General features: G+C 40.9%; 1 protein-coding gene across 5 annotated transcripts in view; it reads right to left on the bottom strand.

The window, feature by feature from the left end:
* The window catches only part of DIP2B (disco interacting protein 2 homolog B), a 217,435-nt gene that overhangs the window by 106,182 nt on the left and 90,328 nt on the right, over window positions 1–20,925 (bottom strand). For all 5 annotated transcript variants that reach the window (XM_061615250.1, XM_061615253.1, XM_061615249.1 and 2 more), the window contains exon 2: window positions 3,198–3,269. In XM_061615250.1, coding sequence (XP_061471234.1) covers window positions 3,198–3,269 — 72 coding nt within the window. The remainder of the gene's footprint in view (window positions 1–3,197; window positions 3,270–20,925) is intronic.

The raw sequence follows: 20,925 nt of genomic DNA, 5'->3' as shown, positions 1-20,925 counted from the left end.
TTTAAATAACATCCCTGAAGCATATAAAGATCAAATAAGGAACAGGTTTGAGGCTTTAAACTTAGTTGACAGTGAACCAAAAGAACTATGGAATGAAGTCAGAGACGTTAACAGGGAAGAATGCAAAAAGACAATACCTCTAGTTAAAAAGAGAGAAAGACCTCAATGGATGAATGAAGAAACTCTTAAAATGGTTAAAGAGAGAAGGAAAGCAAAAGGAGAAAGAAACACAGTCAGAACCCTAAATTCAGCAATACAACGACTAGTATGTAGGGAAAAAGAGAACTATTACAATAGTTACTGTATAGAAATAGAAGAGGACAACAAAAAGGGTAGAACAAGAGCCCTGTTCCAAAAGATTAGAGAAATGAAAGGGAAATTTAAACCAAGAGTAGGGATGTTGAATAATCAACAGGGGAACACACTTAATGGCCGAGATGAAATAAAAGGAAGATGGAAGCAATACACTGAAGAACTCTATAAAAGAGATGCAAGGATGACAGATTCATTCACGGAGGAACCGTATGATGAAGAACCAGAAATTTTAGAATGTGAGGTGAAAGCTGCTCTTAACATACTTCGAAGAAACAAATCACCAGGAATAGATGGCATACTAACAGAGCTGCTACAAGCTACTGAGACTGAATCGGTCCAAATTTTGACTAAAATCTGTCAAGAAATATGGAAAACTAAACAATGGCCCACAGACTGAAAGTGTTCCATATACATCCCATTTCCAAAGAAAGGGGATCCCAGGGAATGCAGTAATTATCGAACTATTGGCTTAATATCCCATGCAAGTAAAGTAATGCTCAAGATTCTACAACAAAGGCTGTTACCATATATGGAGCGAGAAATGCCAGACGTCCAAGCTGGATTTAGAAAGGGAAGAGGTACCAGAGATCATATCGCAAACATACGTTGGATAATGGAACAGAGCAAGGAATTTCAGAAGAAAATCACCCTGTGCTTTATAGATTACAGCAAAGCCTTTGACTGTGTAGATCATGAAAAACTATGGAATGCTTTAAAAGAAATGGGGGTGCCACAGGATCTGATTGTCCTGATGTGCAACCTATACTCTGCACAAGAGGCTACTGTAAGAATATGGAGAAACCGATTGGTTCCCCATCAGAAAGGGTATGAGACAGGGGTATATTTTATCACCCTATTTGTTTAATCTCTACGCAGATCATACGGAAAGCGGGATTGGACCAAGAGAAAGGTGTGAAAATTGGAGGCAGAAATATCAATAATTTAAGATATGCAGACAATACCATACTACTAGCCGAAACCAGTAATTATTTGAAATGAATGCTGGTGAAAGTTCAAGAAGAAAGCACAAAAGCAGGACTACAGCTCAACGTCAAAAAGACTAAAGTAATGAGAACAGAAGATTTATGCAACTTTACAGTTGACAATGAGGACACTGAACTTGTCAAGGATTATCAATACCTTGGCACAATCATTAACCAAAATGGAGACAACAGTCAAGAAATCAGAAGAAGGCTAGGACTGGGGAGGGCAGCTGTGAGAGAACTAGAAAAGGTCCTCAAATGTAAAGATGTATCACTGAACACTAAAGTCAGGATCATTCAGACCATGGTATTCCTGATCTGTATGTATGGATGTGAAAGTCGGACAGTGAAAAAAGCGGATAAGGGAAAAATGAACTCATTTGAAATGTGGTGTTGGAGGAGAGCTTTGTAGATACCGTGGACCATGAAAAAGACAAATAATTGGATGTTAGAACAAATTAAACCAGAACTATCACTAGAAGCTAAAATGATGAAACTGAGGTTATCATACTTTGGACACATCATGAGAAGACATGATTCACTAGAAAAGACAATAATGCTGGGAAAAACAGAAGGAAGTAGAAAAAGAGGAGGGCCAAACAAGAGATTGATTGATTGCATAAAGGAAGCCACAGACCTGAACTTACAAGATCTGAACAGGGTGGTTCATGACAGATGCTCTTGGAGGTCACTGATTCATAGGGTCGCCATAAGTCACAGTCGACTTGGAGGCACATAACAACAACAACAACAACTGCTTCTACAACACTCTCAATGAAAAGTAACAGTATTCACCAAGCATTCTCACTAAAAGAATAAGCACATAAGTATTAAATGACAAGACACCCACCAAATGATCAGAATGAGTATGAATCGATTCACCAGGCGATTCCTGCAAGTGTAGTGGGACTTCCCCTCCCCCCCTCCCTCCCCTCCCTCCCCCCCCTCCAGTGGTGCAGTGAAGCATGAATGGGCACTACCAGTTATTTCACAGCAAGAAGATGACATCATCTCAGGGGGGGCATTATTTGCCAATCCTCTGCAAGCCAAATAAATACAGCTTTTCTCAGAGAGAAATCCACCAAGTAAGCTAAGCACAGGAAGAGGTAGCTTAGCTCAGCATGCATGTATGGCTAAGGCTTAAATGAAGAGTTTTATTATGAAAAATTCTCACATCCCTTTATTGTGATCAAACTGTCATGAAATAATGAACAAGCTCTTGAGTCCACCAGAGCTATTAATAAGGCTGAATGCTAAGCAAAGCAAAGGGGGTGGAGAGAGAAAAAGCTGTCTTGAAGCCATAATGTCTGCATTGGTCAAAAGTTTTGTTTTGTTGTATAGTCTTAGAAAGGGCAAGGCTATTGGTGGGGGCAGGGGGATGAAGAGGCCTACACTTCAAAATGTTTGAACAACAGTTCCTCCTGCCTGAAGCCTCTCCACTCACAAATCTGGAAGATCCCCAAATCCTCTGGAGTACATTTTGGAGGTGCGCAGGGTCTACAGAGCCTAGGACAGGAAGAAGAAATCCTGTTGTGAAAGCAGAAGTCTGTGCTGCTGACAGACATTACTGGATGTAATCCACGGCTATAAAGTCAGGCTATAGCTAAACCAGCAGGCAAATACCAGCCTAGCTTCCCTTTCTTGTTTTCAATGACCCCAGCTTTTTCTATGTTTTTATTTATTTATTAAATGTATATTCCATCTTCCCTGAAAGGAGCTCAAGGTATTGTTGATCACCATATATCTAAAACCGTTAATCAAAAAAGTTTTTCAAAAAACCCTAAATACATTTCAAAGGGGAAATGTTTTGTAAGTATTATCTGCCTAAATTCTGAACTGTAACCATTAACTCTATGTGGCAAGAGCACATCTTATTCTGGATCCTAACAGAAGACATACCTTGGGTCTGTGGGAAATATGGAGCCAACAGCTTTGCCCTTTTCTTCTCATACCCCTTCTGGGTAATGTCCCCTAAAAGAAACGAAGAAATCAGAAATCAGACATGTGTTGCCCTTTTTGAAAAAGAAAAAAAAATCTAAAACATGTTAGCATGTCATTTTTGACCAGTTTTCTGTCTCCAGCAGCAACAGTATTATACAAGCTATTATGTTTGATAATTGCCCTGAAAGCCCTTCACTGTTGTACTAGACAATTTAAATGGCTTTAGGCTGCAATTCTAGACTATTTTCCTAGGAAGTAGTAAGTCCCATTGAACTCAGTGGGATTTACTTCTGAGCAGACATCCAGAGAATTGCATTAACGTCATTATTAACCCATTTATTCAAAGCCGGTCAGATACATATTTGGGGATGCTGTGCCACATGAGCAAAATGCCATATAAGAAGGGACATGATTATTACTAAACTATTATCCCTGACAGTGATCTGTCTGACATACAGGAAGAGCCATTTGGCTGTTTGTCTTTCATTATATAAATTCTCACATTTTTATCTGAATGGCAGGAAAGAGGCTAAAATACACAAGCATTATGATAGAGGAGAAAAGCAGGAAACCCAGAAACAGCTTAACTGTCTCTACAACTCTGCCTTCTCTCTCAGTTTTCCTGCTCTGAGGGATTGGAGGAAGAGGGGACTAGGAGTTGCCCAGTGCAAAGGGAGAAAATGGGGCATAAGGACCACTCTTGCTGGAACCGAAGCCTATTGCCTAGATTTATTATTTGATTTATATCTCGCCCTTCCTCCCAGTAGGAGCCCAGATCTCTTGGGAAAAGCTTAAATTTGCATATTGAGAGCCACACTCCTCAAATTTTCTCCCACAGTGCCTCTGGTCCAACTAACTAATACTTAATGTTTGTTCCTTGATCCTAGTACTTGCAGCAGCACAACAACATTAGCCTCATTTTATCTGGTGGACAACAAAAGGGATAAACAGCTCACAAAAGTAGCAAGTCTGTGGTAACACTAGAACGACATGATCTGTCCAGTCATCCAAACAATGATCAGTTTGTGCTCTCAAAACTTATTCTGAGCCTAAAACAAGAATTCCTTGAGCAATTGCCTTGTACAACTGGCATTCTGATCCTTAGACGTAAAAAGTAGGAAATAGGGAAACCTCTGTTGGTGGAGGTTATTGGGGGTTCTCATGTTTCTTTGGCCCTGCACATTCAAGATCCAAGATTCTAGGAGACAGGCTTGGCTTTCAAAATAAGTTCTACAGATATTGGAATTGTTAAATTGCTACTACTTAGAAGCAGGGGGGAAATGCTAAGTCCTCAAACTAACCAATGACTTTACATATCACTTCTTTTGCTCCGCATTTCCCTCTCTGTCTGGCACACTCATATATATCTTTTGTACACCCCTTTAGAAAAGCTTCATGCTTTACATGGCAATCATGGCTGCATACACACCATATATTTAAAGGGCATTATTTCCCCCAAAGAATTGTGGGAACTGTCGTTAACCGCTCACACAGCTACAATTGCCAGCACCCTTAAACAAGCGCCCAGGATTCTTTGGGGAAAAGAACATGCTTTAAAAATATGGTGTGCTTGCCTTTGCTATTCTAGCATTACACTAGTGTTTCCCAAAGTCAATACTTTAAGTATTGAAGGCAGACAGCTGTTCCTCCAAGTTGCCCCATTGATGGTAACTCCCCAGACCATGTTCTCAGGTGTTTAGAAATGGCACCTGCCTGTCATGTTTTGCCTGTTTACCACAGGCAAAGCCGATGCAGCACACATAACTGCAAGTAAAGTGGCTCTCACTCAGCTTGGAAGTGAGAAGTGATGCTTTACATTGCCTCAGGTGTATGGGAGCAGGTGCTTCTTTAGGTACCTAGATCCCAAACAGTGTAGAGGTTTATAGGTAAGCACCAGCTCACTGGATTGGGCTCAGAAACTGGCCTGCAGAGCTCCTTCAGCACTGGTAAGATGTGATCCCAATCAGAATTCTCGCATCCATATTCTACAGTAACAAATTCTGAGCCATCTTCAAGGACATTCCCACATATAATAGATTGCAAAGCATGGAGATATTCCCCCCCCCCAAAAAAAACAAAGCCTGTTTTAAGAAGCATTGTGTTGTATGGCAACAGTATACTGCCAACATACCTATGGAAGCCTCAGCAAAGAGATATGCTGTCTTCAGCAAAAAGACTCTATTACTGCCAGAATGTTTGTTTTTCAGTTGTGGCTCCCCATCTGTGTAATGCGCTCCACAGTGAGGTCCACCTGGCTCCGTCATTGGTATTTTTCGGCACCAGGTAAAGACTTACCTTTTTTTCCAGGCATTTGATAGACTAAGATGATGATGTTGTTTCCATCAGAGTGCTGCCAAAGCTTTCTGGGCTATATGTGGGTGGTTACTGTTGTTTTGTTATTTTGTTTTATAAAATAATATATTTCCATTGGCTTTTAATAATGCATAAGTCGCCTGGAGACCTTTGGCTAACAAGTGACTAATAAACCTATTTGAAGATGATGATGATGATGATAGCAGCAACAACAGCAGCAGAGAAGAACATCAAAAATGAAAAAAAATCATGAGGCTTCTGTTGGTTAGAGCATAACAATTCTGATGCATGTTTACAGGAGATTCCTGTTGTATTAAATCAGGGAAGGGGGGGAGAGAGAAATCGAGGCAGCTGCCTTCCCAGTCTTTGGTCTTTAGCTTCTTCTGGCCTTAAAAGAATGGTCAATGGCAAAGGAAGAGCTAAGGAAATGAGACTCTACCCCAACCCACCCAACCATTACCTGTTGCTGTTGCCTGCCAGGAACATCAGATTCCTCTAGCAGAGAAAAACAGCTCCCAAACTGCTGTTGGTGCTGCTGGCCTGAAGATGAACTACTAACAGCATAAGAGCTCAGGGCTAAAACTAGATATCAGCCTTTTTGTCAGATTATTACAACTTGCCATGGCATGATTCTCTCTCTCTCTCATGCATGTCAGAACCATTTTCTTCTTATAATTGCTTTGTGTAATTTTGATTAATGCTTTGAGCATGTCAATAGAAAGTTTCACATTATACACTTTTTTTAAAAAAAGAAAAGGTATTCTCAAAAGTAACAACAAACTTAGTCTGACCCTCCTGACATAACACAAGCCGCTATACATTTCTCCCATTTGTTTCCTCGCTTGTGCTAAGCTAATATATATACTACCAAGAGTCTGAAGCAGAAGCAGCCCTTGATACTGCTGCAGTAAAGCATCTCTGAGATTCAAAGTACTTATTTTATCTCACCCTAAGGGCAAATCAAACTCCCCTTCCCTCAAAAATACCCCAACAAAACACAGATTAAGGAAAAGCTACCTACACACAGATCAATCCTGGGTTCTAAAAGCCTCTAAATTGCTCCTTCAGTAACAAGGCTATCTTCTCTACACAACCAAGAATAAAGGCTGTAAAGTCCTAACAGTTTATGGGAAGGTGGTAAATTAGGACTGGGTGAAGGGGGAGATAGATATGGCTGGACAGTCTTTTATCTGTTTTAGAAACCAGAGCCACAGCTGATGACGAAGGATCCATAAGACCTATAAAAAGGTTAAATGTCACTGGGGTGGAGGGAGGAAATAAACACATAGTAACTAGAAGACATCAGGCTGCTTTCAAAAGTGGCATAAAAAACATTCCTGCAGCACACTGTCTTCATTTGATTTGCAGACTTAAGTGGAATTTGCTGCAACTAACTATAGAAAACCCAACATATTGATATGGAGAAACTGTATTAACGCTCCACTCCTGTAAAATGGTTCAGCAGCAACAGTACAAAAGCATTTAAAATACAGGCATCATTTTAAAGAAATCCTCTAAAATAATCCCCCTCATTTCCAATTTCTTCAGTAAAAGCTACGTCAGCAAATTGATCTCAGAAATTTGAAATTAGTCTGGGCAATGTAAGCACACTGCACTTAAAAACCTGAAGAATCCTATATCTCATTTTTCAGTACTCTTGTCCTCCTGGATACCAGGATAAATTGGAAAATTCCATGCTGAAAGCATTTATTATACTGGAAATATGCAACATACGCCAAAATCCACTATTTTCCAAACACGTGATTTCTAGCTTCAAGATTTTTCAGGGGCAAATCCAATTTTCACCAACTGTGAAAAAAAGAAACTTAGGAAAAGTGCAATAGGGATAAGCAACTGTTGAGTGGTGTTCTATGCTTATTAAAATTAGATTAATATTATGGAAATGACATGAAACTAATATTCATATTAGCAATAGCTGTACAGCTCATGATGCAGGAAGGCTGTCATCTTCATTGTACCACAGAAGTGCAACCTAATACAAATCCCATTCACTTCTAGAAATTATAGCTATGAACCACCCTTAAAATAGGTACATAAATTCTCAGAGATGGCAAGAACACAGAGATTAGATAATTGAATATGGATACAATCCTAGCTGTCTATTCCAGACTAAAAAAAAGAGGTATTTTAATTCAGTTATTTTTGTTTGGATAGCAGGCTACCTAAGCGTAAACTAAGGTAATTATAACAATCGCTCAGAAAAGCACAAAATTACAAATAAATTTCCAATTACCCATAAAGATAATTACCATAAAGATAATATGCATTTATTTAATAAATGCATATCCTGCCTTTCTTCCTTATGGAACTCAAGGTGGCATACATAAATTTCCCAGGTGACTATCTGGCACTGACCAGACCAAAACCTAATGCTTAGCTTTAGCTGGTAGCTGCATCATGTGCCCTCTGACTAATATTCGAGACAATTAGACAGATTCCGATCCTCAGTCAAAACCTCTAGCAGGGGGGCGGACTCAGCCTTACAGGCCACTTCTAACTCTACTATTCTATGATTCTATGATCCTGGTGTAATTTTGTGTGGTTTCCTGGCAGCTTGCCTTAATTTTAATACAGGTATAGAACAATGTTCACTCACAGTTTCATGTGAAGGAGAACAAAACACTGTAACACTGTAATAGATATGCACCACACTTTAATATTAGACACAAAATCAAAAGGAGGTTTGCAACATCTATGTAATTATGTAAGATCTGTGAGTTGTGCTATGACTGACCATATAAACCTTCTGTAAGTGTAAAGCCCTTGGTACTAGATGAGGCCAAGTTTATACTGGAGTCTGACCACTCACGAGGTAGTCACCTTTGGGGCAAAATATACCTACAGCCCATGGACTGCTATTTGAGAAAATGTTACTAGAGAGCAGAATAGCCTCTGAGAATACAAAATGAGTATCCACGTTCTAGGATTAGGACCGTGCTCTTAAGTATGATGATGTGACAAGGGCTTGCTTGATCAATAATACAGTCAGTAATATGGAGTGGAAAAATTTCTGCTGCTGTATCTTTCTACTTAAATGCTTCCATTTGTAGAAATACACTACCATTATTTCATAAAATTAATTAGTAACAATAAATGGATACAATACCAGTCAAATTGGACAGTTTCAATGTTGTAACTAACTTTTTTGACGACTATGTCTAGGAGACATCTAACACACAAGGAATTCTAGGTTAGGCTAAAAAAGTTCTCAGTCCTTGTATCCACTCATCTTTAAAACATAATCAATAAAGGAAAGTGCATGCTTTGGAACTGTTGTCTTAAAAATAAATGTCCAAGTAACGATTTGAATTTGTCTGATTACAGCTGTCTTGTTGGTTTTATGTTATTTTTGCCCTCTTCTGACAACATAGGTTCTTCTGGGCAGAGATTACAAGAGTTAATATATGCATGTGTGTCAATGAGGGCAACACTAAAGGATACAGAACTACTAATATTTCCCACAGCTACATAAGGGCAGATTCAAACCTGCATGCCCACCAGTCAATGCCGCATCACTTGCTGACTTGCAACGTATGTAAACGCCCTTCATTGAAAAGCGTGAAGTTTGGGGGATATAAACGCGCTCTGTGATGTTTGATCTGTGATGGCCGTTTAATCATATGCAAGTAATCCTTTGGTGTTGCCCTCATTGATACACATGCATATATTAAAGCACTCTTGTAATCTCTGCCCAGAAGAACCTATGTGGACAGAAGAGGACAAAACTAACATAAAATCAACAAGACAGCTGTATCTCTAAAGGTCACTGCCATTCCTAACTAGTCACCATCAGAAATCTTTCCTAAAGTTATGGCTGGGATCCAAAGAGCTAATCTAAGCCCACTCAAGGATTTAAGGAGATCCACAGGGGCTTTTTTCCCTTTAAATGACAGCTCACCAAGCCATGTCAAAAAGTGGTTTTAATCTCTGCTCTGTTTCAAAATAATTTTATCATCTTACATAGCAAGTCGCTGTCTGAAAAAAACACAAGTTCAACGACTGCCCCCAGCCAGTAGGTACATTAGGCCAAGATATATGACAGGTCAAATGCAAGTAGTCTATCTATATAGAGGAGGAAGAAAGTGGATGTCATTCAATATAACAAACGGTTGGAGGAAGGTGCCTATATAGCACAGCCCTGACAAAAAAAGTGGCAGCTAATTAGAGTGACTGTAATTTCTGTAGAAAAATGAGAAGCACAACAATTTCAGCAGATGCAGTGGAGTGCCTGCCAGTGCTCTCGAGCTGTACTCTGGCAGTACTCTGATGACTACATCAGAAGGTCTTCTCTGGATTCCCTCGTCATTTGAGGTGCAATGAATGGTTACTGGGGAGGTAGCTTTTTCAGGGGTGGCAACCCAGCTTAGAAACACTCTTCCCCCAAAGGCTACCTAGATACTAACTCTAATACTTTTCTAGCACCGGGCAAAAATATTTTTATTTGCTCAGATTTTTAAACTGTTTAAATGTCATAGAATCATAGAATAGTAAAGTTGGAAGGGGCCTATAAGGCCATCAAGTCCAATCCCCTGCTCAATGCAGGAATCCAAATCAAAGCATTCCCGACAGATGGCTGTCCAGCTGCCTCTTGAAGGCCTCCAGTGTCGGGCAGCCCACTACCTCTCTAGGTCATTGGTTCCATTGTCGTATGGCTCTAACAGTTAGGAAGTTTTTCCTGATGTTCAGTTGAAATCTGGCTTCCAGCAACTTGAGGCCTTTATTCCGTTTCCTGCACTCTGGGATGACCAAGAAGAGATCCCGGACCTCCTCTGTGTGACAACCTTTCATGTATGTGAAGAGTGCTATCATAATTAAGTACTTGAAGAGTGCATATCATGTCTGTTCTATTCAGATTATTGTTATACTTTTTATGGGTTTGCTGTTATGTTATAGATTTGCATTATATTATGGTGTTTTAAATGTTTATTGCAAGCCCCCCAATAAATCTATTTGAAGGAAGAGGTATAAATCTTAACAAATAATAGTGAAGTAGACAAAGAAGATGGTAAAGGGAGAAAATGTGTAATACCATGCACAAATGGCGAGGATGGAGGAAGGAGGGTTAGCAAGTCAAGAATTTGTTTATTTTATTTTATTTATTTATTTATCTTCTATCCCACCCTTCCTCCTAGACGGAGACCAGAGCGGTAATCAAATAAAAATAGAAATAAAACATCTTGAAAACATATTTTAAAAAATCTTTGAACAACTTAAAAAGCAATTTCAAAACAGACATAAACTTGGATAAGGTCTATACTTAAAAGGAATATTGAAAGAGAAAGGTCTTTAATAAGTGCCAAAAATAGCACAGATGGTTACTGTCTAATATTTAAGAGGAGGGAATTCCAAAGGGACGGTGCCACAACACTAAAGATCCATTTACTGTGTTGTGTGAAACAGACCTACTGATAAGATGGTATCTGCAGGAAGCCCTCACCTGCAGAGTGCTGTGATTGAGTGGGTATATAAGGGGGAAGACAATCTTTCAGGTTTCCTGGCCCCAAGCTGCTTAGAGCTTTGTACATGAAAATCAGAACCTTGAACTTGGCCCGATAGCAAATGGGCAGCCAGTGCAATTCTTTCAGCAGCGAGGTGACATGTTGGCAATACCCTGCCCCAGTAAGCAGCTGTACCACCACATTTTGCACCAGCTGCAGCTTCCGGATCAACCTCAAGGGCAGCCCCACATACAGCGTGTTACAGTAATCCAGCCTGAAAGTTACCAGTGCATGGACAACAGTGGCCAGGCTACCCCAGTCCAGAAACAGCCACAGTTGTCTTACCAGTCGAAACTGGTAAAAGGCACTCCTAGCCACTAAGGTCACCTGGGCCTCTAAAGACAAAGATGAATGAATCGTGACTGTGTGTGTTGTTGACAAAGATGGATCCAGGAGCATCCTCAGACTACAAACGTGTTCTTTCAGAGGGAGTTCGACCCCATCCAAAGCAGGCAATTGACCAGTTATCTGGACTTGGGAACTACCTACCCACAGAATCTATGTCTTATAGGATTCAGAGTCAGTTTACTGGCCCTCATCCAGCCCACCACCAAATCCAGACACTGGTCCAGGGCTTGCACAACCTCTCCCAACTCAGATGTTAGAGAGAATGAACAGAAATGCAAAACACACCCTAATCATTGCTGCCTCTTACCAAGTCAGGCCTTTGCTCCATCCACCTCAGTACTGTTAACACTGTCTGGTAGTGGCATCCTCCCAGCACCAGCAGCTGCTCACTAGGATGGGGTAGGGCAAGGTGTTGCTAACATCAGGGGACCTCTGGGTTGGCAGCTGCCCCACAGGAGCATGTGCACCGGCAGGGCTGTTTCCTCCGGCCCTCAACCTACCTAGCACCTTGCCCTGGTGAGCACCACCACCAGGAGAGCATTTCTGTCACTTCATAGACACACCTGCCCCTCACATGTCACTGCAGGCAGCATCTCTCCAGGGTTTCAGGCAGGAGTCTTTCCCAGTCCTACCTGCCTTCAAGGATTCAGCCTGGGACCTTTTGCACGCAAAGCACATTACCACTGAGCCATGGCCCTTCCCCAAACTGAGCACGTACAACATTACTGTTTGTTTTCTGAAAACCATTTATGTTCCTTGTTGAATCAATGAAAAACAATGTGCTACGGAGTGTCAGTCACTGATTTTGTAGCTTATTTTATTTATTACATTTATATCCCACCTTTCCTCAAAGTAGCTCAAGGTGGCTACATGGTTCTCCCACTCCCCTATTTGTTCCTCACAACAACCCTGTGAGGAAAGTTAGGCTAAGAGACAGTGACTGGCCCAATATCACCCAGAGAGCTTCATGGCAGAGTGAGGATTTGAACCCTGGTCTCCCAGGTCTCAGTCCAACATTCTAACCATTGCCAATTAGTTCTTTATTCCTCCATTCCAATGTTTTACTTGGATCCTCATTCTTTCATGTAACTATGATCCAATCCAGCCTGGTAAACATAAGAACACGAGAAGAGCTCTGCTGGATCAGGCCAGTGGCCCATCTAGTCCAGCATCCTGTTCTCACAGTAGTCAACGAAAGCCCACAAGCAGGACCTAAGTGCAAGGGCATTCTCCCCTCCTGCAATTTCCAGCAACTGTTATTCAAAAGTATACTGCCTTTGATCATGGAGGCAGAGCACAGCCATCAAGGCTAGTAGTCACTGATAACCCTATCCTCCCTATGAATTTTTTTATCAGTACATGATCAAAGGGCACTGCTGGCACATGACAGTATCATACTAGTAGATGAGCTAGTGATGATCAATGAGGCCTTGTTGGTGTAGATAATGGCATTTTCTACTTTCTTATTGTTATCACATATTTGTAATTTATTGCTGGGGTCACCAACCTTTTTAGGCCCATGGGCACATTTGGCTTTTTAAGCGAATGATGTGGTCACCACCTCTTCTGATCACTTCTCTCCACACTCCCCCAGATCAGCCCCTCAATATACAGACAAACAGAAAGTATGCATGCACAGACGTTGCTTTTCCAGGGGATCTGGGTAAAAGTTATACCCAGCAGAATTAATCTGAGCCTTGAAAAGTACATGGAGCTTAACGGCAAAGCGGAAAAGAGTGTTAGTCACTCTTCCAACTTCCTCTTTTAGTTCTATGTACTTTTTAAGGGAAGGGGAAAAAGTAACCACCCCATGAACGGGGGGGGGGGAGGCTCAGAAGCTTTGTAGGCACCAAGGGAAGACCTCAAGGGCACCACAGGCACCACATTCACAACTCCTAATTAGGGCAAATAAAACTTCCTTCAAGAGAGTAGCAACAAAGCAGACCAACTGTTTTGTGAGCTTGTAAATTTTCCACCTATACCTGCAAAACTAAACTGACTACCTGTAACCTACAAATTATTATATCAAATAAACTAGCTTGTTTTTGTATTAAATCAATTTTCTATTATTGTTATTATATGCCTTGTGACTAATTATTGGTATACCTGTTCCTCTGCATGTACACAGATGTTCACAATTTCCTGACATTTATACTCACAAAGACATGACAGTGTGTAAAGTTTTATTTCAGTCACAGAAATCAAAACAGTGCGAACATGACAGTCTACACACAGTTTTCACATAGCTTTCTACACTACTGTGGGGAAACTGTGGCCCTATAGATATGCTGGAGTGCAATTCCCATCATCCCTGACCATTTCCCATGCTGGCTGGAGCCCCAACAATGTGTGGCAAGGCACAGGTTCCCCACTCCTGTTTTACACAGAAAATGTTTGACTTCTGAAGAAGCCCTTAGTCTCTACGTACTTTGTCATTTGATTTGAGAAAATCTCTTGCTGTCAGTCAATAAATGCCTTTCTAGTAACATGGAAATGTTTTAATTGCAGATCAAAAAGAATTCTTCAGAATAAGATTTCAGCATTATATCTAAAAAAAAGTTTTAGAGAATTTGCAAGACTAAAAGCCTGGTGGATGGTGGTATTTACTCATCAAGGAGCCAGGACCTCCATGACTAACTGTTCAGCCTGCCAGCGTAAACTACTCAAGTGTTTATTCTTCTGCGGTGACATGTCTGGAAGCTGCTGGGAAACCAATATAGCAACTTTCAGTCATTCAACACAAGCAGCAAAGAATCAATCCTACATTGAGTGTTTGTTGCACTCTAAGAAATGGGGGGAAAGGCACAAATACAAAACTGGAAGGATTCGGGCAGGTTCCTGCTCTTCCTTCAAGTTGGGATGTGGGATGGATGCTCACTTGTACCACTCTTCATCTTTCTTCAAGAATTTTCTACAATACCACATAAGTGTTGAGGAATATATGCATGCCTGGCCAGCAACAAATGTTACTGTTTATTTGCATGCACTGTGTTTGTTTGTTTATTTATTTATTTATTTATTTATTTATTTATTTATTTATTTATTTTTATTATTTTATTTATATCATGCCCTTCCTCCCAGCTGGAGGCCAGAGCGGCAAACAGAAACGCTAAAAACACTTTAAAACATCATAAAAAGATCTTAAAATACATTAAAACAAAACAACATTAAAAACGTTTTTTAAAAAAGCTTTATAAACATCTTTTTTTAGAAAAAAGGGTTAAAAACATGTTATTAAAGAAAACATATTAAAAGCAGCTCCAACACAGACACAGACTGGGATAGGTCCGAACTCAAAAGGCTTGTTGGAAGAGGAAAGTCTTCAAAAGGCGCCGAAAATATAGCAGAGATGGCGCCTGCCTAATATTTAAGGGGAGGGAATTCCACAGGGTAGCTACCGCCACACTAAAGGTCCGTTTCCTATATATTCCTTGCTAACCACAGCATGGACTCTGTGTGCTCTGTTGCATGAGAAAATCCTTCTGTGCCATCTGTAACAAACCTGTTACAGCAAACATTAAATTTGCTTTCACAACTGGTTACCTTGAGCCATTTGGAGCATAAAAACCCACCCCCAAAAAGAAAGGGGCAGAGAAAGCAAGCACAACCACAGGCTCTCTCTCTCTCTCTCTCTCTCTCTCACACACACACACACACACACACACACACAAAAGTATGTACTCATTCCCCACAGACTGAGGGTTTATTTTCTCTCATCATTCTCCTTCTCTTCATAAGAATGCAAGGGCCAATACCCTTCACATCACAATCCATATTAGGGCAATACCTTTGTTGGCCCATCCAAAACATCACGTAATTTTTCATCAGCTTAGATCATGGGGGGGGGGGGGAATATTGGCTCATGCAAATGCCATAAGTCTGTATCTTGTTTCAAGGCAGAATGTGGGAGGAGGTGACAGACATTTAAATGAGGCTCTTTTATTTTTCCTTTATATCAGGCTCAGTTCCCTAACAAAAAAAAGCATGGTCAAAATAATACACACACATTGAGATGAGGCAAAAGCATCAAGAGCATAACAAAACAGAGCAATGGATTCAAAAGGCACTGCTCTCCATCTTCCTTCAGTCTGATAGCTAATGAACCCGAGACCTTTGCCAATGGGACTTTACAGCTAGGCCTAGATGGGCAAACATGTAACTAATCCATGGCAGAATTCTTGCTTTTGTCAGCCAGGTCAAAGATGAGGAACGATTCATGTCCCATCATTCAGACATTACTTTGTCTGTCTGTCCCTCATATTAATTTTCAAATACAGCTTGATTTATTTATGTCAGAAGAGACTGGTCCTTATAGGAGGGAGAAGGTCTATACATTCCCACAATACTTCTATTTGAAGGTTACTGGAAATTCATCCTCCCATGTTCATGTGCTGATTTTGCTTCATCTTCCTCCCCTGCCACCACCTACCCACCCAGGAGATTCACTTCATGACCCATTAAGATCTCAAATCCCTTGGTGCCCTCTATGAAGCAAATCTGAAGAGTGAAGTAATACACTCCTTTAGTATTCAGTAGCCATCTCCTTTAGAGGTCTGGCAAAGCCCAAGCTCAAGTAGCAGTAAAAGACCTCTTAATTTAGACCAGCCTTACCCAACCTAGTGCCCTCCACATGCGCAATGATCAGGGATCATGGGAGTTGTATGGACCAAGATGGGGAAGGCTGAAATTTTGTTACCCACCCCAAGCTTTTGTCTTTACGACAGGTTAAAAAAAATCCAGTCAAACTAATAACATGTTGCATATGTTCTAAAACATTCACAGATCAAGTCTGTGAAAGACGAAAAAAAGACAAACAGCAAAAGTAGGTAAAGTTACATCACATTTCGTCTCTACCAGCAAACAGCTAGCCAGATACACCTCCCTCTGCCTGCACTTATTTCATCCATGAAATAAATAATTTTACCAGATGGTGTTTGGCTGACGCCAAGGCACTGCAAAGCAGAATCTTCTGTTATTTCCTTAAGATGCAGTTCTTTCCAAAACTCAACATATATTTCAGAAACATACCATCATAGGTGATTAAGAGCTATGAGCATAGTTTCTAAAGCCAATTTTCTATGAAAGGTGCTTCTAGAGTGGACAAAACGAACTAGGGTAGAGATAGATTATTAATCTCAAAGCTGTAATTTCTGACAGTATTAAAAGACAAGTTTTAAAATCTTCCTGGTTCTTTGCACAATGCTAAAACAAACTATGACATCTGAATCACACTTTACAAGGTAAAAAAATTCAAACATCTAACTACAATTGTCTGCAAACCTGGATCAAGTGAAATGCTGCATGAGTCTGGCTCCTCCTTACAAAGAATTTTATTCATTTTGTCATTAGGAGAACAAATTAAATCTCAGTAGGTGAATTAAATTAAATATCACTGAATTATCAAATTAAAAGAAGCTAAATGTAAAAAACTTACATAAAAGGGGAGTTCCCACAGGCTCATAGGCTCAAGGCCATTAAGGGCTTTAAAATTAATCATCAGCACTTTGAACTGGTTCCAGAAGCAGTCGGTGCAATTGGACTAGAGGAAGATAGGTATGTTCCCTGTGGCCTGTCACTATCATGATGCAAGCCACAGCAAACTGTACTAACTACAGCTTTTGAACAGGCCTCAAAGGCCGTCCCATAGAGTGAGAATTTGCAGGCATCAATACACAAGGTTATTCAAACATAGGACGAGTGAGGATAGGTTGTTGTCAAAGAGAGATGAACACAGATGGCTCACCATTCAAAGATGGTGAAAGGCACCCCATGTCACTTCCCCCACTTGTAAAATCTGGTGGTACATCAAGGTTTAGGAGAATATCCAAATTATACATTTAATCATTTAAAAGGAGTGCTGCAGGCATGAATCTAGAAAATCTGTCTCATCCAGAAGCTCCTTTAGCCTGCCTACCTCTTCCAACTCAGTCAGTTTGCCCCCAGAAAGGTGAAGCTTAGACCAACTCACTATTATTCAAATCTATCAGGCCAAGGAAAGACTTCTTCAGAAGTGGGTGAATCACTGCTTCCTATAACTCCTCCAAAAATTTATTACACCAGCTGTGAAAAGCATATTTAACCTATGCCAAGCAGGTTAACATGGGGCAAGGGGAAAAACTGTAGGTCAAATCTCAACAGGTCTCATCCACATCGTGCCAACATGAGAGATTTGGATTCTGGGACCACAGGCTATGTTTCCTGGAAAATGGATTGCTGGCAAGTGATGGGTTGCATCTCACAAGGACTGGGAAGAATGTGTTTGGCCACAGCATGGAGAAATTCATCAGGAGGGCTTTAAACTGAATCCTAAGGGGAAGGGAGACGTAAACTTGGTGGTAACGACTGATGAAGGCTTGTGCACAGTGACAGGAACAGAGAGATTTAATAGGGTCCAGTAACAGCCCTCAGAAAAATGTAGTAAGGAAGCCAAGCCACAAATCACATGGTCTTTGATGTCTGTATACTAATGAGCAGAGCATGGGAAACAAGCAGGACAAACTTGAACTCTTAATTACAGGAGGGCAATTACAACTTGATAGGTATAACTGAAACTTGGTGGGATGACTCCCATGACTGGAATACAGCAACTGAAGGATATAACTTGTTCAAAAGGAACAGAAGGAATAAAAAGGGAGGTGGAGTCATGCTATATGTTAATATATATATATCCCTGCACAGAAATACAGGAAGCTTGGTAGCTCCACTGAGAGTATTTGGATTAAAATTAATGGGGCAAGTAATAAAAGGAATGTGGTGCTTGGAGTCTACTACCGACCACCCAATCAAAGAGAAGACGAGAATGTAACTTTTGAAAAGCAAATTGCCAATGTTTCGAGGAGGCATGATGTATTAGTAACAGGAGACTTCAATTATCCCGATATCTGTTGGGAGGCAAATTCTAACAAACACGACCCCTCCAAGAAATTTCTGACATGTGTTGGAGATAATTTTCTCCTACAGAAAGTGGAGGAAGCAACTCGAGGGTCAGCTATCCTGGACTTGATTCTAACCAACAGAGATGATTTGGTGGATGAAGTGGCAGTTATGGGAACTCTGGTGGAATGTGACCACACCATACTTGAATTCTTGGTTTTAACAGAAGCAAAAGCTGAGAGTAGCCATACGCGCACCTTGGACGTCAGGAAAGCTGATTTTAATGAACTCAGAACAATTGTAAGTACGGTTCCATGGCAAGCGACCCTAATGAGAAAAGGAGTCCAAGATGGGTAGAAGTTACTGTGATGTTCCTGTAAGTTAGCATCTGTAAATATGGTAAGTGCGGGTCTATTGGGTGATGTATGGTAATTGACTGAGAGAGAAAGGGGGAGTACATGGGTGAGAAGCTGAAGTGTGCTGGATGATGATTGGCTGAGTGGCTGGCTGGCTAAAGGTATAAATGGAGGTTTGTGAGTGATGAAGGGGGGTTGGTTGGAAGGTGGGAGAGAGTTGGTTAGAGAGAGGTTGTTGAGTCGGTTGGCAGAGTTCTGAGGGAAGTTTGGATTGGATTTGGCTGATATTTAAAGAGGATATATATGAACAGAAACATAAAGAGTAACCATATATGAAACCATACACTTGTGAAACATTCCTAAAGTAATCTTGTCATTTCCTGTTATTAGTAAATAAATACTTATTTGGTTTACCAAAGGCCTGATCCTTGGCTGGGGAATATACAGACCAGAAGGGAGGGCAAGGTAATTACCAAGGCTGAACAGAAGCAGTATCTAATGGTGGCAGCGGTGAAGGGAGGAACTGTAACAAGTCAAGTATCCACAGCAACCCAGAGTTGTATGCTTTTTATATAAAGATACAAGGGGGTTGGGAACAGCATAAGCACGCAGTCGCAAAAGTAACCAGCTAGAGAGAGACTCAGGCACAGTCTCTGGGAGTATTGGTTACAGGATGTGACTGGTGGTGCTGCCTAGCAGTGGGATCTAGTGAGATCTGTGCTAGAGTGGAGTGAGAAACCATATAAAGAACGGTCCGGACTGGTGGTGTCCCTGGTGGTGCCTAGTGAAAGGCAGTAGCCACAAGCAGGTGGGAACCTGACAGGGAGAACCAGGGAAGGGCGTCACAGTTACTAAAAAAGGAAATTCTAAAAGTGCAATGGCAAGCAATTCTTACAAGGAAAAAACAGAGAAGAAGCCAATGTGGCTTCACAAAAACCTTAGAGATGACCTGAAAACAAAAAAGGACACATATAGGAAGTGGAAAGACGGCCAGGCCAGAAAGGAACAGTACAGGCAGGTATCATGGAATTGCAGGGATGGCGTCTGGAAGGCTAAAGCTGAGAATGAGCTGAGGTTAGTGAGAGATGCCAAAAGAAACAAAAAAGCTTTCTTCAGGTACGTCCATAGTAAAAGACAGAGAAAAGAAATGGTGGCACAGCTACTCAATGAGGATGGCAAAATAGTAACATATGACAAAGAAAAAGCAGAAGTGCTCAATTCCTACTTGGCTCAGTCTTCTCCCAAAAAAGGGTCTATGACCCTCCGGGGAAACACAAAGTAGAAGGGGCAGGATTGGAGCTTGAGATTGATAGACAAACGGTTGAGGAATACCTAATCAGTTTGAACAAGTTCAAATCGGCAGGGCCTGATAAACTGCATCCTAGAGTATTGAAGGAACTGGCTGAAGAACTCTCAGAACCGTTGTCTATTATCTTTGCGAAATCATGGAGGACTGGTGGAGTGCCGGATGACTGGAGAAGAGCTAATGTTGTCCCTATCTTCAGAAAGGAGGAACCGGGGAACTACAGACCAGTCAGCCTAACATCAATCCCTGGAAAAACTCTGGAGCAGATTATAAAGCAGTCAATCTGTAAGCACCTTGAAAACAATGCAGTGATTACTAGGAGCCAACATGGATTTATGAAGAACAAATCCTGCCAAACTAATCTTATCTTGTTTTTTGCAGAGCTGGGAAAAGTTACTTTTTTGAACTACAACTCCCATCAGCCCCAGCCAGCATGGCCACTGGATTGGGCTGATAGGAGTTGTAGTTCAAAAAAGTAACTTTTCCAAGCTCTGGTTTTTTGATAGGGTAACTTCCCTTGTAGACTGTGGGAATGCTGTGGACATAATATATCTCAACTTCAGCAAAGCTTTTGACAAAGTACCCCATGATATTCTGATTAGCAAGATAGCTAAATGTGGGCTGGATGGAACAACTATCAGGTGGATCCACAGTTAGCTCCAGAATCGTACTCAAAGAATGTTTATCAATGGTTCCTTGTCAAACTGGGTGGAAGTAACAAGTGGAGTACCACATGGCTCTGTCTTAGGCCCAGTACTCTTCAACATTTTTATTAACGACTTGGATGAGGAGGTACAGAGCATACTTATCAAATTTGCAGATGATACAAAACCTAGCTAATACCGTGGAAGACAGAAACAAAATTCAAAGGGACCTTGATAGGCTGGAGCATTGGGCTGAAAACAACAGAATGAAATTCAACAGGGATAAATGCAAAGATCGACACCTAGGAAAAATAAACCAAATGCACA

Source organism: Rhineura floridana, chromosome 3 (assembly GCF_030035675.1).
Source record: "Rhineura floridana isolate rRhiFlo1 chromosome 3, rRhiFlo1.hap2, whole genome shotgun sequence".
In the NCBI taxonomy this organism is placed as follows: domain Eukaryota; kingdom Metazoa; phylum Chordata; class Lepidosauria; order Squamata; family Rhineuridae; genus Rhineura; species Rhineura floridana.
This window is presented reverse-complemented; position numbering and strand designations above follow the sequence as displayed.